At 49.4% G+C, this 17,653-nt stretch overlaps 1 protein-coding gene across 1 annotated transcript; it reads left to right on the top strand.

Moving 5' to 3' along the window:
* The first annotated feature begins 1,509 nt into the window (after window positions 1-1,509).
* Window positions 1,510-14,987, top strand: CHMP7 (charged multivesicular body protein 7). Its single transcript, XM_027549923.1, has 10 exons — window positions 1,510-1,889; window positions 3,815-3,986; window positions 9,586-9,771; window positions 9,909-10,042; window positions 11,191-11,239; window positions 11,484-11,603; window positions 11,888-11,986; window positions 12,220-12,280; window positions 13,057-13,236; window positions 13,450-14,987. Exons 1-10 carry the CDS (start codon window positions 1,591-1,593, stop codon window positions 13,500-13,502), a joined length of 1,353 nt encoding a protein of 450 aa, XP_027405724.1. The 5' UTR covers window positions 1,510-1,590; the 3' UTR covers window positions 13,503-14,987.
* The last annotated feature ends 2,666 nt before the right edge of the window (window positions 14,988-17,653 follow it).

Below are 17,653 nucleotides of genomic sequence, written 5' to 3' on the forward strand. Positions count from 1 at the left end.
GCGGCTTCAGAAGGACCTGTCTAGAGTGTGGTCAAGGAAATTTTTTGTCAGTTGCTATGAGTATTAAATGAGAAATTGACTGTGAACGTTCTTGGAAGAATATAACATAAAGTCTTAATATCAGTGGACACATTCATTCATGTAACCAATCATATCCCTTCTCCTCCTTCAAAATGCTTATTAAAATTCTTCCTTAAACTGGGTCCCAACTATTAAACAGCCTGCCACTCAGTGATAACACCTACTACATTATGTGCCAGTTATTTTACATAACATTTCCTTCAAACAACCCCATTAGGAAATAAAATTTTACAAAAGCAGCTCAGAAAGTTTAGGTATTTAATCATGGTCACACAGCCAGTGAGGGGCAGAGGCCAAGTTTACATTCAACTCTGATGATTGTTACCTGGTTCCATTAAAGAAACTCCATTTGCCTTTTAAATGGTTCGGTTAAAAAGAACACAATTACTCTTAGGACACCAGACATGTTCCTTACTCATGAGGTGTTTTTTTTTTTTTTTTCTTCTTCTTTTTGTTTTTGAGACTAACAATATTCTAAGATATTAGAAGGGCAAGAGTCAAGTTATGCATCTTTCAGTTTATGAAACATTTCTATGGGACCACTATGCGATGTAGATATTCAAGATATTCACCTGCCCGCAGGGATCAGGACACAGACTGGTAAATGCTAACCCATCCACTCCAGAAAAGAGATCAACAATCATGCAGTCTGAAATAGTTTCAAGACAGGTTTTGTTGTTCTTATTTGTTTGTTTGGGGACCTCGCCACGAGGCTTGTGGGATCTCTGCTGCCCTACCAGGCATGAAACCCATGCCTCCTACAGTGCAAGCGGGGAGTGTTAATCACGGGATCGCCAGGCAAGTCCCTCAAGGAAGATTAGAATTGGGTTCGATCTTAAGGGATCTGTTGGATACTGATTCTGAGAAGGACACAGAAGGGTTACTCCAGGGTAGAAGGTGTGGAGCAAGAAAAGTAGAAGCGTGTATATTCCTGAAAATCGGTGTATACATTGTCACAGAGCTTGAGTGACAGTTTTGTTCATCCGCTGACATTACTGTAAAGGAAGGCTAACTTGGAAGTTTAAATGTCCGAAGTAAGACCGCCGGGTCAAGCAGCGATGAACGGTGATCCACGCGGCGATCCTGGTGCCTCTGAGGCCCCTTAGCGACACTCTCGAGTCCTAGTACCTGAAACCACCACAAGTTTGAGGCGTAATCATTCGCCTCTCTACAACACTCGGCCAAACTCTATGATTCCCGAGGGGGCGCGACGCTCACCTACCCGCCGCGCACGCGCGACGTCCTCCTTTCCGCACAAAGGCTGCGGGAGGAGGGGTCGGCGCAAGCGCTCTGAGCTTCTTAGAAAATAGGGTCATTTTTTTTTCTCCTCCTGGCGCAGGCCGGGTACAGAGACGCATGCGCCGTGCGGACGTACGAGACTTATTTCACGCGGTGGTGACGTAATGACAGAGGAGGAGGTGGCCCAGGAACGGAAGCCGGGAGGGAACCAGGGCGGAAGGGGACTAGGGCCAGGCTTGTGTTCGGTTCCTTGGCGGGGCTGGGGTTCCGATGTGGTCCCCGGAACGGGAGGCCGAGGCTCCGGCCGGGGGAGACCCGGCGGGCCTACTGCCCCCGGAGTGGGAGGAGGATGAGGAGCGCATGTCCTTCCTGTTCTCCGCCTTCAAAAGGAGTCGCGAGGTGAACAGCACCGACTGGGACAGCAAGATGGGCTTCTGGGCGCCGTTGGTGCTGAGCCACAGCCGCCGCCAGGGGGTGGTGCGCCTGCGTCTGCGGGACTTGCAGGAGGCCTTTCAACGCAAGGGCAGCGTCCCGTTGGGGCTGGCCACCGTGCTGCAGGACCTGCTGCGGTGAGGGCGGGCCCGGCCGGGGGGCGGGGCGGCTCCCCATGGGCAGCGACCCAGGCAGTTCTCCCGGGCGCACCGCGCCCAGTCCCGGGTCTGGCTTCCAGGAGTCGTCTGTGTTTGCTCAGTGGGCTAAGGAGGCCAGGTTAGGGGTGTTTGGAGGGAATGGGAGGTAGAGTATGGAGGAAATTGAGAGGCCAGGATAGCCTGATTAGATGCAATCCAGACGGTAAGAGGAGAAGCCAGCCTGGCGGAGGTGACAGTGATCTGTACTGGAATCCCGTTATATAGGGGCTTCCAAATGTGAATAACCCCACAACAGAAGGTCTACGAGACAGGATTTATTGAATTCAGGAAGGGTGGAGCTAAGAAGAAAGTAGTGGTGGGGGAGAGGTGTGTAGGGACCTTGCCAACAGCCCCCCCGGCACAGGTATTGTGTCTGGCCTGTCTTGGCTTGTCCTTGGCACAGGCTATTTAGAGTGGAGGACATGACCGAGTATCTTGGTGATCCGAGAAGGTCCTGTGGGTGCTACCTGTGCGACAGGTGCAGGGTTTTTCTAGGTTCCTGAGGCTGGTAGCATGAACATCTAACAGATGAAAGCACTTTGCTGTGTGAGGTATTTTGCCTACATCATTTCATCTGGCTCCTTCAGCAGTCCTGCGGTGACAGAATTATCCTCTCAGACAGAAGCAGCAGAGTCTGAGAGAGATGCAGCAACTTACTGGGGGTTACACAGATGGTTAGAGGTTATGGCAGGGCTGCCCCTGGGGTCTTCTGAGTCTCAAGCATTTGCACTCATGTTGTATATGTCATATCCTGAATGGCCTCTCTAGCACAGTGACTTCATCGGGGTCGGAGACTGAAGAAAGCCAACTTTGATATGTTGCTTTTAGCTCAACCCTCTTCCCAATTAAGAGATCTTCTTCCTCCCAGCCCCCTTCCCTGACTGACATTGATGGGGCAAGGCATTTCTGGAACTTCTCCGTTCTAGGACAGTTTCCATTCATGCGCCACATGGGGCACAGGGTAGACAGTAGCTGAAAAAGTCAGTGAGGGGCAGGAAGAATCTGAGCTTCCTTATTACAACAGGACCATCCTCTCCCACTTCCTACCCAGAGACCTGTAGTACCTCTATTTCTCCTCTCCTGACTGCTGGCACCCCACTGAGGCCTCCTGAAGTTTGACCGGGTCTGGGACCTGAAGAATTTCTGAGGGAGACATTTTTCCATAGAAGCAGCATAGCAGAGTAGTTAACAGCTTTGATTGAGGCCCAGATAGCCTGGGTGCAAATCCTGGCTCTGCTGTATGCTAAATTATGTGACTGAGGAAAAAATATGTACCTCTCCATAAGCCTCAGTTTGATCAGTTATAAAACATGATTGTACTTAGATTTATTTTGTGTATTTGAAGAGATACTCCTTAGCACCCCTTAGCACAGTGACTGGCCCATGGGAAGCATTCAGTAAAATTAGCTCCTTATTACTAGGACTTTGAAATGCTTGTGCCTTATCTACACCCAAACTTAAGACTAGCAGAAAACCCTTTCTCTGAACTGCTTTGTCTTCATCCTCATGTCTTGCCCTTGATACTAATCCCTTATTGTTTTGAGCTCCCTTCGTCAAGGGAAGTCTCAACACAGGCCCTGTGGCCTCCTGTGTCTTTGGAGCCTTATCAGAGAGCTTGCATTTTGGAGCCAAATTATAGTTTAGCTTTGGCCTCTGTCATCTTCTCAGTCCCTCAGTTTTCTCTTGCCAAAAATTGTGAGGCTTGGAGCTGGAGCGTAAACAGCATTACTCACAGTAGCTGACATGAAGGTGCCTAGTAAATGGTGCTTATGAAGATGATGATCACATTCCCTTTTGGGCTAAGGAGGGAGGTGAGTCCATTGCAGTAAAGCCTACCACCTGCCCTTTTCTTTCTTCACCGGCAGTCGAGGGGAGCTGCAGCGGGAGTCCGACTTCATGGCCAGTGTAGACAGCAGCTGGATCTCCTGGGGAGTCGGAGTCTTCCTGCTGAAGCCCCTCAAGTGGACTCTTTCCAACATGCTAGGGGATCATAAGGTTCCTGCTGAGGAGGTGCTTGTGGCTGTGGAGCTTCTTAAGGTGGGTGCTCAGGAGTGAGAGGTCTGGGTGTCATCTGGGGTGATGACAGGACCCTCCACGTTTCTTGAGTGGCTTGGGTGAATCATTAGAAAATGAACCAATCTTTTTTATGGGTTGACAGAGCTGATAACTGAGTTTATCTGACCTTCCTTTTGCTATACTTTGTAGCAATGAGTTGTTGGTTGGACTTGTATCTTTCAAGGGTGAACCTCTATCTAGAAATTGTCAGTTACACACAGTTGAGTAATTTCTATATTTGTAGGGATTAATGATAAACTAAAGTTTAGAAAACTTGGTTGCCATTTCCTCTCTCAGCTTTGCCCTCCCCTAAATCAGTAAACTGGGCTTCCCTGGTGGCTCAGTGGTAAAGAACCTGCCTGCCAGTGCAGGAGATGCGGGTTCGATTCCTGGATGGGGAAGATCCCCTGGAGAAGGAGATGGCAAACCACTCCAGTATTCTTGCCTGGGAAATCCCATGGACAGAGGAGCCTGGGTCGAAAAAAAGTCCATGGGTCCCTACAGTCCATGGGTTGAAAAAGAGCTGGGCACAACTGAGTGACTAAACAGCAACAACAAATCAGCAAACTAGGCTCAGATGTCCTTTCTCACTTACTTACCACCAGCAAAGACACCACCAGGCTCTTTTCCTTTCATGCTCGTCTGGTCATTCAGCTTCCTTCTGGCCTGCCTTCTGTCCAAAGCCCAGAGCATGCAACTGATGCTGGACTGCTTCTCTCATCTACACCCTTGGCTCCTCTGCAGCTCTCAGGCCACACCAGAGACACCAGCAAATCAACCACCTTAGATCAGCCCCATGGTCCTTCATTTCTGCTGGAAAAAAATGGCTCTGTCCCCAGGAGTGGGGCCCCTTTCAAAGTCCCAGCTTTAGGAGGGCCCTTGGAGCCACTCTGCTGCCTGGTGTTCTTGTCCCCTGCCCCCCACACATGCACTTCATGTTCTCTGCAGATACTGCACTGAGAACATAGAATCCCCTTAGTCGCACTTCAACTTTCTGTCTTACCGCTTCCAATTTGACCTCCTCTCAGCCCTGCTTCCTCCCCAAGCTCAGAGGATGCAGTGTCCTTCCACTGTCCCCTATGCGCCCAGCCCTTAGTGGCATCAGTGACCCCCCGATCTGTATATTCCTTCCCCCTCTTTCATGCTCTCCTTCAGCCTGTAAACCCACCCCGTTTTCCCATCTCAGGATGACTCCTGTGGGACCTGGGGCCCCGACTGGTCACTGCTGTGTCTCTCCTTCTCAGGCAAGCTTTGCTGTCCCCACATCTTTACTTCCACACACGCTTTTTTTTTTTTAAGATTATTTGATTTTATTTTTGGCTGTGCTGGATCTTCGTGGCTGTGAGAGGGCTTTATCTCGTTGCAGCCAGCAGGGGCTGTTCTCTAGTTCTGGTGCACAGGCTTTACATTGTGGTGGCTTCTCCTGCTGCGGAGCACGGGCTATAGCCAAATGGGCTCAGTAGTTGTGGTGCATGGGCTTAGTTGTTCTATGGCATGTGAGATCTTCCTTGACCAGGGATGGAACCTGTGTCCCCTCATTGCAAGGCAGATTCTTAACCACTGGACCCCCAGGGAAGCCCTCCACCTACTCTATAACCCTGGGCAGACCTGCATCACCCCCACCACTCCACCTGACTGTGGTGGGCAAGGTTATAGTAACCTTAAGTGTGTGTGTGTGTGTGTGTGTGTGTGTTTATAAAGTTGACTGAACACAGTGTCTATAAAGTAGACTTGCAGACTGGTTATTTTTGAAACTCACCAAGCCCAACCTTCCCTGATGGCTCAGTGGTAAAGTATCCACCTGCAATGCAGGAGACCTGGGTTTGATCCCTGGGTTGAGAAGACCCGCTGGAGAAGAGAATGGGTACCCACTCCAGTATTCTTGCCTAGAGAATCCTAAGGACAGAGGAGCCTGGTGGATTGCAGTCCATGGGGTTGCAAAGAGTCAGACACAACTGAGTGACTAACATTTGAATGCCGTAATCGCTTGAAGTTCAGCCTCAGAGCTCTGGAGGCTTCCACACAGCTGGGGCCAGGTCGCAACCCCCAGCCCCCACCCCATGAGAAGCTCCAGTTTCTCTTCACTCTGACAGACAGCCCTCCTCCCTGCCACTTCAGCCTGGGGATCAAGTCTCCAAAACCTACCTGCTCTCCCTGTCCCCTGGGATTTTTGACTAAGCAGCGTGCATCTTCTTCAGGAAAACACCTCTCCCCCTCTGCACTACCCTCCCTCTCAGCCTCCAGGGCTCGGCCAGGGACGCACAGCTTGGTGGTTTAAGTGGTTCTGGGCCAGCCCTTTCCCTCCTTGTGGTCTTCTCCCTCGGGTGTTCTCCAACCTGGAGCAATGGGGGGTCCATCCATTTATCCTCACAGTTGTGGTTTTGGACTCAGTGTTTTGAGAGCAAAGGCAGAGGTGGGGGTAGATGGGAGTGGAATCACAGAAATCTTCTAAGAACCAACAGTTTTTGACAGCAGAGAAGTCTAATCCTCTTTAGATAGAGAAATAAATCTGGCTCTTCAGGGGCATGGACTGTTAATGTTAACTCTGTGTGGCTCAGACGGTAAAGCGTCTGTCTGCAGTGCGGGAGACCTGGGTTTGATTCCTGGGTCCGGAAGATCCCCTGGAGAAGGAAATGGAAATCCACTCCAGCACTCTTCCCTGGAAAATCCCATGGACGGAGGAGCCTGATAGGCTACAGTCCATGGGGTCGCAAAGAGTCGGACACAACTGAGCAACCTCACTTTCAGCTTACATCACTACACAGAACACTTTGATGCTTAATCTCATTCGATGACATCTGCTACCAAATATATGATGACTTCAGATACATGGTTTTCTCCTGGGAAGGAGACTTGTCTTCATGTGTGAAAATAAAGGGCCTTATCTGGATATTTTTATAAAACCAAAGAAAGCCTGTTTCTGAGGTAAACTGGCTTTCCCAAGTCTAAATGCAGAAAGCAGCCAGCAAGTTTTAATCTTATTTGAAAGAAATACAAAATAGTAAAAATTGCCCATAGAGTTTGTGATTTGCAAAAATTGTACAAAGAAAGTTTCCTTTCTGTTCATCCCATTTCCACCTCTTTGGGTACATTCCCTTCCCAGTTCTGTTTGCAAAAGCACACTCCCTTCTTGTTGACCTTATTATGTTACTTTCCATTTTATCTTCTTTTTGGCATTTAGTACTTTCTGAAATTCTTACTTACTTGTATTTTATCTTTCTCCCCCACCAGAAGGGAGAAGTTTCATGGGGCCTGGGAACAGTGCCTGGTATATAGTAGAGAGTCAGTAAATATTTGTTAACACAGTAAGTGAATATACACATGCACAATTTGTTGTTCAGTTGCTCTGTCATATGTGACGTCTTGGCGACCCCGTGGACTGTAGCCCACCGCCTGGTGGGCCTCTGTCCGTGGGATTCTCTAGGCAAAAATACTGAAGTGGGTAGCCATTTCCAGGGGATCTTAACCAACCCAGGAATGGAACCTGTGTCTTCTGCATTGGCAGGTGGATTCTTCACCACTGAGCCACCAGGGAAGCCCATATACATACATATATAAATGTTACCTTATTTTACCTATTGGTCTACAACCAGCTTTTTTTTTTTTTTCCCCCACCTTAATCTATCATGAGCACCCTTCTAGGTCCCTACATGATACAGATCTACTTCATTCTTTTGGATGGCTGCATAATAATCAATGGACTTGCCACAATTTATCCAATAGTTACCACACAACTGGATATTTAAGTCATTCCAATTTCTCTCTGTTACAAAGAAATACTTCTTTGACAGCCTTGTGCCTACATGTATACTCTTCACTTTTTTCTAGAAATGTGTATGCACATTTTAAGTTTTAACAGAAATTACTAAATTACTTTTCAAAAGTTTGTACTAATTTATGCTTTCATGAAGATTACATTAAAGTACCAGTCTCCTCACATCCTTGCTGGCACTGGATAACACAAGTCTTTTAAATATTGTCAGTTTGATGAATAAAAATACTTCCTTTTTGGAATTTGAGCATTTTTTCACCTATTCACTGGCCATTTACATATTCTCTTCTGTGAATTGCCTCTTTATAGCCTTTGCCTGTTCTTATTTTGGATTCTTTGTCTTTTATATTATTGGTAGGAGTTTTCTATTTAAGGGTGTGTGTGTGCACGCGTGTGCGGGCTTAGTCACTCAGTCATGTCTGACTCTTTGCGACCCCATAGACTGTAATCTGCATGAGAGACCCAGGTTTGATCCCTGGGTTGGGAAGATCCCCTGCAGGAGCGCATGGCAACTCACTCCAGTATTCTTGCCTAGAGAATCCCATGGACAGAGGAGCCTGGCTGGCTACAGTCCATAGCGTCTCAAAGAACTGGACATGACAGAGAAACTACACTTTCATATATATATGTATATAAAAGATATATTTAGTATTAAGAATTTAATATTGTCTCTCAGTTTCTTGTTTTAATTTTTACTTACGATGTCTTTTACCATATAAAAGTTTTTATATTTCTATAGATTTTTCAAATTTTCCTTTTTGGCTACTGAATTTCTGCTCTTACTTAGAAAGGCGTAACTTTTCTGCTCTTGCTTAGAAAGACATAACCCTCTACTTCAAAGGTTAATAAGATTTTTTTTTAAAGCATTTTCTTCAAATATTTTATGCTTTCATTTTCTCAATTTAAATTTTAATAATGTAGTAGGTATTTTTGTATATGTGGTAAAGAAGACTCAGATTTCATGCTGCTGCTCATGACTATTCCTCTTCCTGAGATGACTTTCCCACCAACATCCCACCTAATGACTTACCTATGGGATTCTGCTCAACAACTATTATTTTCTGAGCAATTGCTGGACTCCTGGATAGTCCTTCTCTATATTTTCATAGCATCCTATGCATACTTCAGTACATATTTCCTATTTCCAGAAGACTGAAAGTGTAATTTGCACAGAGGAGGAAGACCGTGGCATTGTTTCTTGGAACCTATGTTTCTTAGACTTCTCATCTAAGTCTAAAGATTCCTAAATTCTCACAAAAATCCCATCCCATACTTCCCTCTTGGGGCACTTTCTAGACTTGGTACTATTCCAGTTTGCAGGATTGCCATTTGGCATAAAAGTGGAGAGACCGGGACTGGCTGGGAGTTTATAGACATCATCTCCATCCAACTTCTCCGGCTTGCCAATGACCAGTGAGACCGACTGGTCCAGGATCACACAGGCTGGCCTGAGCGCCAGCCTTGGCTCTTCATCGGTGGCCGTGCCACCACACCACACTGCTTCCTTCTCCCCGTAGGGGCCCATAGGCAAGGGAGATGCAGGAACACGGAGTCCCAAATGGAAGGGCAAGCCCAGAGCTGGCTCCCAACATACCATGTGCCTTATTTCACCCATGCTCACCAGACATTCCTCCAAGGTTTAAAAAAACATGACTCCTTTTTCCTTTTCCAAAGCTGAGGACAAGGTGGGCGCTCCCCTGCTCTTACCTCGCGTGTCACGTGACCGTGGATCTGAAGCACAGGCTTAGGGCTCTCAGGTTTCTGGGGGCAGGAATCCCTCCCCACAAGCACTTTGCACTTCCCCTGCAGGAGAAGGCTGAGGAGGTGTACCGTCTGTATCAGAACTCCCCGCTCTCCTCGCACCCTGTGGTGGCCCTGTCAGAGCTCAGCACTCTGTGTGCGGGCTCCTGTCCGGACGAGAGGACCTTCTACCTGGTGTTGCTGCAGCTGCAGAAAGAGAAGCGGGTCACCGTCCTGGAGCAGAATGGGGAGAAGGTACGGGAACACTTTGCTTCTCACCCCACTCCCCGAGACCTTGTCCACTGTGTGCTGACATAGCCGCCAGAACCCCTGCCCAGGGGTTTCTCAGCATTCGGGATCAGAGCAGCAGTAAGTTGTCCCTGTCCCTTTAGATCGTGAAGTTTGCCCGAGGCCCCCACGCTAAGGTCTCTCCTGTCAACGACGTGGATGTCGGGGTCTACCAGCTGATGCAGAGTGAACAGCTGCTGTCCCGCAAGGTGGAGTCCTTGTCCCAGGAAGCCGAGAGGTAACTCCCCCTGAGCTGAGTGCCCCAGACCTCACCCTGGCTGGACCTCAGAGCCGGCAAAGCACTGGCAACCGTGGGCTCTTTAAAAAGAAGAATTAAGGTTATATTTCGCTGATTAGGAAAGTACTAATTGCTCAGTGCAACAGTCACAGAAAGCACCAATTATCACAAAGGAAAACAAAATGAATTCTCCCCTACAAGTGCAGTGTTAGCACTGTGTTTGTGTTCTTCCAAGCCATCGTCCATTTAACCAGTGCTTACTGAGCCAGCCCTTAGCTTGGGGATGTGTAGAGTTGGCCGAAGAGTTCATTCAGGTTTTTTGGTAAGATCTTACAGAAAAACCTGAATGAACGCTTTAGCCAGCCCAATAGTAGTGAATGCGCCAGGTATAAACAGCCTTCTGGGGGTCTTGGTAAGGGACCCCTGCCCTTCCCCTCGGATGACCATGCAAGACATCCCTGCTGAAGACATGTAAGCACTTCCCCGAAAGGTAGGATATATAGATGTGGAATCAGAGTGTGCTTGTTCACACCCTCTTACAGCGGGAGAATCCCCACCTTGTGGGAACGCCAAGGTCATTGGAGGTGTTAGGAAGTCATTCCCTGCCTGCTGGCTTTCCAGGTGGTGTTAATGGTAAAGAGTCTGCCTGCCAATGCAGGAGACATAAGAGACTAGGGTTAGATCCCTAGGTTCGGGAGACCGCCTGAAGGGGAGCATGGCAACCCACTCCAGTATTCTTGCCTGGGAAAATCCCATGGACAGAAGAACCTGGCAGGCTATAGTCTGTGCGGTCACAAAGAGTCGGACACGACTGAAGCAACTTAGCACACCCTACCTGCCAGCTCCCAGGATGGCAGTCTGTCTTTAAGGCACCTTGTCGATCTGTTTTCCCTCTCTATGAATTGAAATAACTTTTCCTTGGTCATTTGCCTCCCCCACATGCAGACCTCCCCTCCCAGCTCATATTTCAACCTGCTGCAGGGGTTTGGCCATAGGCGGTTGGGCATCATTTTTCTGGCCACTGGGTGAAATGAATTTGCCCTTCAGATTTGAAAAGTACCTTCACCAAAAGTGCTACTTGTGGGGACACTTGAGGACCCTGCCATCCCCCTCCTATGCCCTCGTCATCTTAAGCTGTCCCTTTGTAGGTATAAAGAAGAAGCCCGCCGGGCATGCCGAGCAGGGAAGAAGCAGCTGGTAAGTTTTGTCTCCCCAATCCCCACCCCCAGCTGTGTCCTGGTGCCCTAGGATGGCAGTGAGAGGAGCCCAGTTCAGAGAGCAGCCTTCTCAAGGCTAGAGCAGAACGTCTGTGGGTGGCCCAGGCATCATGATGGCTTGCTTTACAAACCCGGGGTGGATCTTACCTTCTGGGAAGGGCTCTCTTCCTTGGGCCCTTTGGCCTACCTGGTTTGGTGTTAACCATGTCTCCATGCCCCACTAGGCCCTGAGGTCTCTCAAGGCAAAGCAGCGGACAGAGAAGCGCATCGAGGCCCTGCATGCCAAGCTGGACACAGTTCAAGGCATCCTGGACCGGATCTATGCCTCGCAGACAGATCAGATGGTAGCTACTGCCCCTCTGCCCCAGTGCTTGGCCAGTTCTGTGCGGTATCCGCCCCTTCTCCCTTCCACTGAGGCTTTGCTGTCTGGAGAAGGCTGGGGTTCTTTCAGGATATGGTTGGGACTGCCTTTGCCCCTCCTGTTGGGAAGTTTTGGGCTCAGTTGACATGGGGTGAATCATGCTTGGGTAAGGGGAAAAAAACCAAAGCTGTCTTCTGGAGACAAAACAATGTGGTCTATATTTTGCCCAGTGCTCTTTATCTGCACTGACCACTGCTTTCTCTTTAGGTTTTCAATGCCTATCAGGCTGGGGTGGGAGCGCTGAAACTCTCCATGAAGGATGTCACAGTGGAGAAGGCGGAGAGCCTTGTGGATCAGATCCAGGAGGTATGGGGGTTGGGTAGGGCACGTACCTACACCAGACAGTTCTGAGGACAGAAGTGACTTTGTTATATTGATACTTACTTCTTTCCCCAACTGTTGACCTTGTGAACTTGAGGATGCTTCCCCCAGTTCTCAGATGGGACAGCACCACTTTGTAACCCTGAACATTGAAACCCAAAGACTGAGATCCCCAGAGATGCATTCAGAGTTCATGGCCTGGCGCCTTTCTCTTGCAGCTGTGTGACACCCAGGACGAAGTTTCTCAGACACTGGCTGGCGGGGTAACCAATGGCCTAGGTGAGTTGACAAGATGATTCTGTCGTCTTTCCTTTCTAAGCAGACTTCGCCTTTCTGCGTGGGGATAGGTCTGGCCAGGATCTGTTCTCCTAATGCAGGCAGGGCTCTCCCCCATCTCCGGGGCTTCTCTGCAGGAGTAATGGGAAGGAATTGGCCTTTCCTCCTTGACAGGCTGTTGACCAGCCCCTCAGCACTCCAGGGCCCCTTAATCCCTGGGCATCTTCCTAGGGCAAGGAGAAGCAGGGTCAGTTCCTTGGTGTAAACAAAATAAACCTCCTCAATGACTTAGCTCTGTGTGTGGACAAAGAATATCCGCTTGAAGGTGCCCTTTGCCTCCCAACTCACACGATTGATTTATTGATTGATTGGCTGTGCTGAGTCTTTGTTGCTGCTCATGGGCTTTCTCTAGTTGCAGTAAGCGAGGGCTGCTCTCTAGTTGCAGGGTTCAGGCTTCTCACTGTGGTGGCTTCTCTTGTCATGGAGCACGGGCTCTCTACAGCGCAGGCTCAGTAGTTGTGGTGCATGGGTTTAGTTGCCCCACAGCCTGTGGGATCTTCCTGGATGAGGGATTGAACCTATGTTTGCTGTATTGGCAGGCAGACTCTTAACCACTTGACCACCAGGGAAGCCCATCACACAGTTTTTTTAAATAATCCTTCAAGAAGACCTGGGCATCTTTTGTAAGGCTGAGCTGGGTTTGCTGTCCACAGTCCTTGATCATTAATGCATTTCCTCCCTGGACTTCCTCATGTCCTTATGTCGCCTCTTCTCGCCAGACTTTGACAGTGAGGAACTGGAGAAGGAGTTGGACATCCTGCTTCAGGACACCACCAAAGAACCTTCGGATCTGCCCTACAACCCCCAGGAGACGTTTTATATCAACAGTGTGCCTAACACTAGGATCTCAGATGCCGAACTTGAAGCTGAACTTGAGAAACTGTCCTTATCAGAGGGAGGTAGGGAGCTGTGTTCCAAGGGTGGCTGGTGGGCTTGTGACCCTCTGGCTCATGGTTAATGGGTCCCAACACGCTTGCTCCATCTGCCAGGGTACCAAATGGGGGAAGGGAGTCCTGGGCTCCTTATTTATATTAAGACTCAGTCCCTTAAACACTGGGTTGCTTTCATCTGAGAGATCTGCCATAGAGTTCAGCCATTTCTTCTCCCTGCAGGTTTGGTCCCAAGCAGGAAATCTCCAAAAAGACAATTGGAACCAACTCTCTAAAGCCATTGTAGGACCCTCAAGTGAAGGACCCTCACATCAGAGAGAGACCAGGCTTGCGTGTATGTGTGTGTGTGTACATAGTTATTTAAACGAGAAACTTGGAATGTGTTGGGAAGAGGAGGAAGGACAAGCACTGCTGCGTCTGGATGCCGCCACTTACCACGGGCACTGAGAGTTTCTGGAAGCGTGCGCCCAAGGCGTGCTGCCAGCCGGAGTCATGGCCCTGCCTTCTCATCTTTCTAGTGCCACAGTTTATACGGTTCTGTGTGTGCCCTGTCGTCTCTCATAGCCTGCAGTCCTGCCATGGGCTCAGTTAGGTTTGTCTTCCCCCACCAGCCTCATTTTGGCCAGCGAAGGCGAAAGAGTTTGTGCAGCTTTGCCAAATCAGAGTCTGTCCTCATGGCCCCTCCCCGCGCCCCACGTGTTTAGAGGAGTTTATTCTGTCTGTTGGTCCGGTACACAGCTCCCAGCCCCTCTCTGTTCCCTCTGGTAATGAGAAGGAGGAGACTCAAACAGCTGCCACTTTAGGGGAGAAATGCACAGCGTAAAACAAGGGGGGAAACACCAGTTCCTTCCCATTACTCCTGTGGAGAAGCCCCGAGAGCGGGGAGTGGGGAAGAGCCCTGCCTGCACTGGGGCTCCCTGGGGTCCATTGTCAGATTCTCCAGGTGTTCAGAAAGAGAGGTCACCCCCAAGTGGCTCAGAGTCGTGACAGTTGGAGAGGGGTCTCGGGTTGATGGCCATAGCTGCCTCTTCCATGTTATGCAAAAGAACATCTGTTGACTGGAGAAAGGGTTACTCTGGGTCTTTTGAACTTGACAGAAGCCCAGGTGACTACAGGGCCCCAGGAATCCGAAACCCATCTGCTTTCTTAAAAAGGTATCTTTGCCTTGCCCCCATGGTGAATAACTTAAATATAACTTTAACACAAATCAGAAGAATCCACACAACAGCACACCTTCCCTTCGTGAGCCTGGCAGAAAAACACAGGTTCTTTTGTTTGAATTTCAAAAGCATCTTATGTTGTGGCCCAACGCTCAGGGCAGGGCATCTGAGCCAGGATGTGCAATAGAAGCAGAAGACAGTGGCCTTGGCCACGTCAGCTGTGTGCTTCCCCGGTCCTGCTCTGCACCCAGCCCCGCCTCCTGGAGGCCCATCTTCCTACTTCCTTTGATGAGTAGGGGAGGGTGCTGGGGGGACAGGCAGGAGAGGGTCTGAATGTGCTGGCAGCAGGGAGAAGACCGAACACCAGCCACGCCGCTGCCCTGCTGCAGTCCCAGACGCCTGCCTGGCCCCTGGCCCTGCCCCTCCCACTGGGGGTGGCGGAGAGCGAGGGGAGGCATCTGCTCCAGGCCAGGAGCATGATCACTGTTCCACAAATTTCTCTCCCACTCGGCCTTGGGAAACTGATATGCTGGGGGTAAAAAGAAACAATCACTATTTTTTCTTTTTTTATCTGGTAAATAATTAAAAGAAAAAGCCCAAGCGCTTTGTCTTCCTCTTTTATTTTTTTCTCCTTTTGAACTATTTATTTTGTATTGGGGTATATGGGCTTCCTTGGTGGCTCAGTTGGTAAAAAATCTGCCTAAAATGTAGGAGACCCAGGTTTGATCCCTGGGTGGGGAAATTCTCCTGGAGAAGGGAATGGCTACCCACTCCAGTATTCTTGACTGGAGAATCCCATGGACAAAGGAGCCTGGCAGGCCACAGTCCTTGGGGGCACAAGAGTCAGACAGCTTGGCAACTCAACCACCACCACCATACCCGATTAACAATGTGATAGTTTCAGCTGAACAGCAAAGGGACTCAGCCTTAGATGTAGAAGTATCCATTCTCCCCCAAACTCCCCTCTGATCCAGGCTGCCGCATAACACTTAGCAGTGTTCCATGTGCTATACAGAGGTAGGTCCTTGTTGGTTATCCATTTTAAATCTAGCAGTATGTACCTGTCCATCCCAAACTCCCTAGCTATCCCTTCCACCCCTCATCCCCCCACCCCCCAGCAACCATAAGTTCAAGATGTCTGTTCTTTAGGTTGTCCAAGTGCCTTGTTCCTGCTCCCCCATCCTCCCCTCCAGCATACACACTGGCGCCACAGGAGAAGGCTGACTGGCTCCCAAGCAGGTGTCCTGAGTTGCTGTGAAAGTGGGCAGCCTACCCTATCACTCTCTCAGGCCGACACTGTTATTCAATGACCTCCTTTATTTAAGAGTCTGCCATTGTTTTCCTTACTGTCTTCTTTTCCCAGCTCTCTTTCCTCTGCCTATATGACCATATTTTAGCCTGGCACCAGTATTTATTCAGCACATGTTGCAACTGTGGGGTATGTCATCCTTGGGGGAGACAGGCTTTGAACCTGAGAGCAGAGCTAGAACAGACTGGAAGTTCTGCCGCAGCACTAGGTACGTCAGCAGGTGAACCAAACGGGAAAAGGAGTCACGAGGAGCCTGGAGCAGAGACGTCTGGAACAGAATAGAGTGAAGATCCCTGGGTGGAGAAGATCCCCAGGAGGAGGAGAATGGCGACCCACCCCAGTATTCTTGTCTGAAAAGTCTCACAGACAGGAGCCTGGCAGGCTACAGTCCACGGGGCCACAGAGTAGGACACAGCTGATAGACTGAACACAGAGTGAAGTTGGACCAGGTTCTCCAGTGTGGAGCTGTAGTAGGGAACCCACTCCACCTCCCAAAAAAGTTGAGTGCCCAGACTATGAGCCTCTTATCTGTTCTCCTGTTACTTTCTCCTGCTGACCTGAGCTGCTAAGGAGTCCTGGTTTCAGTGTTTCAGCCTGGTTCTTCACTATGGGACAGGAAATTAAAAGAAGAGGTTTGAGTCTAGGCTGGATCAGACTGAAGACAGGAAGCCACCCTCTGGTGGGGACTACATTTTCAGCATGGGATCCCCATGGGGGGCCTGGGTCTGGCCTCAGGATTCTCCTCTTGGAGCTGACTCAGTTTACTAAGGGAATTGGTGAGTTTTCCTCTGTGTGGAGAGAAATCACATCTATGGAGCTGAATCAGGTTCAGACACGGCCCTGTGGGGTCCAGACACACAGTATGGACTTTAGGGCTCAGGGAGGCTTCATTTAAAGAGGCTACAGCCAGGTTCTCATTTCCCTTGAATACTTCCTTGGGTTTTTAGAATCTTGTCAAGTAATCTATGAGTTTTAGAATATCATTTTTCCGTGATTCCACTGAGATCAATCACATTGAGAAAATGTAACGAATCAGGTGGGGACTGGTCCTGACTGGGTATCAGGAAATCTGTTTGCAGTTCTCACCTTGTTTGTGAGCGCTCAGTCGCTCAGTCGTGTCTGACTCTTTTGCGACCCCATGGACTGTAGCCCACCAGGCACCTCTGTCCAGGGGATTCCCCCCCAGGCAAGAATACTGGGGTGGGTTGTCATTTCCACCTTAGCCACTAACTAGCAGCTTTGGAAACCGGCCTCTCACTTCTTATCTGTAAAGAGGAGCAGACAAGGTGACTCTGGAAATTCTGCCTCTCTTAAGGTCCCTCTGGGTGGTCTGCTTCTCCCTTCTCTTGAATCCTTGCTGTCTTGTGACTGGCATTGGGGAAGTGCCACAGAAAATGCCTGGAAAAGCGGCTGGGGAGTCCCTAGTTCCTGCCAGCTGGGGACATCGATGTGTGTGAAGGGTGTTGGGTGGGGTGTGTTGCTGGGAGCAAAGGTGGGGGGGGGGGGCGGTGCAGCCTCAGAACCTTCTGGGCCTCCCAGAAAGCAGCTCTTGGCCAGAGGCCTGCAGCTGGGTGGGCTCTGAGGTTGGTCACCCAGTCATGGGAGGGCCCAGGAAGAGTGAAGCTTATGTGATAGTAACTGTTGCCTGAAGGGTGGAGAGAGCATCCAAGGTTGAGTAGACCCCCAGAAAGAGATCAGGATGTTCTAGTTCAATCTGCTGAAAAGTCATCAAGGCCATTGGAAAAGAGCCATTTAGAAGGATGCGGCCACTGGCAGAGCTGCTGACGCAAAAGCAATCCAAACTCAACTTGGCCTTGGGGTTGATGGGGGAGTTTGGCAACCCTCTTTTCTTTTGAAGTATTTTATTGTTTTCTCTACCAGCGTCTCATTTTGACTCAAGTTGCAGCTACTCTTTGGGAGAAGTGGGGTTCCTTTTATCCTCCTACATGGAAACAAT

Source organism: Bos indicus x Bos taurus, chromosome 8, assembly GCF_003369695.1.
Source record: "Bos indicus x Bos taurus breed Angus x Brahman F1 hybrid chromosome 8, Bos_hybrid_MaternalHap_v2.0, whole genome shotgun sequence".
In the NCBI taxonomy this organism is placed as follows: domain Eukaryota; kingdom Metazoa; phylum Chordata; class Mammalia; order Artiodactyla; family Bovidae; genus Bos; species Bos indicus x Bos taurus.

Coding starts and splice junctions, on each gene's coding strand:
- CHMP7 (XM_027549923.1), top strand. CDS start 1,591: ATGTGGTCCCCGGAACGGGAGGCCGAGGCTCCGGCCGGGGGAGACCCG. Junction 11,604..11,887: donor CCTCGCAGACAGATCAGATG/GTAGCTACTGCC, acceptor CTTTCTCTTTAG/GTTTTCAATGCCTATCAGGC. Junction 11,987..12,219: donor TTGTGGATCAGATCCAGGAG/GTATGGGGGTTG, acceptor TTTCTCTTGCAG/CTGTGTGACACCCAGGACGA.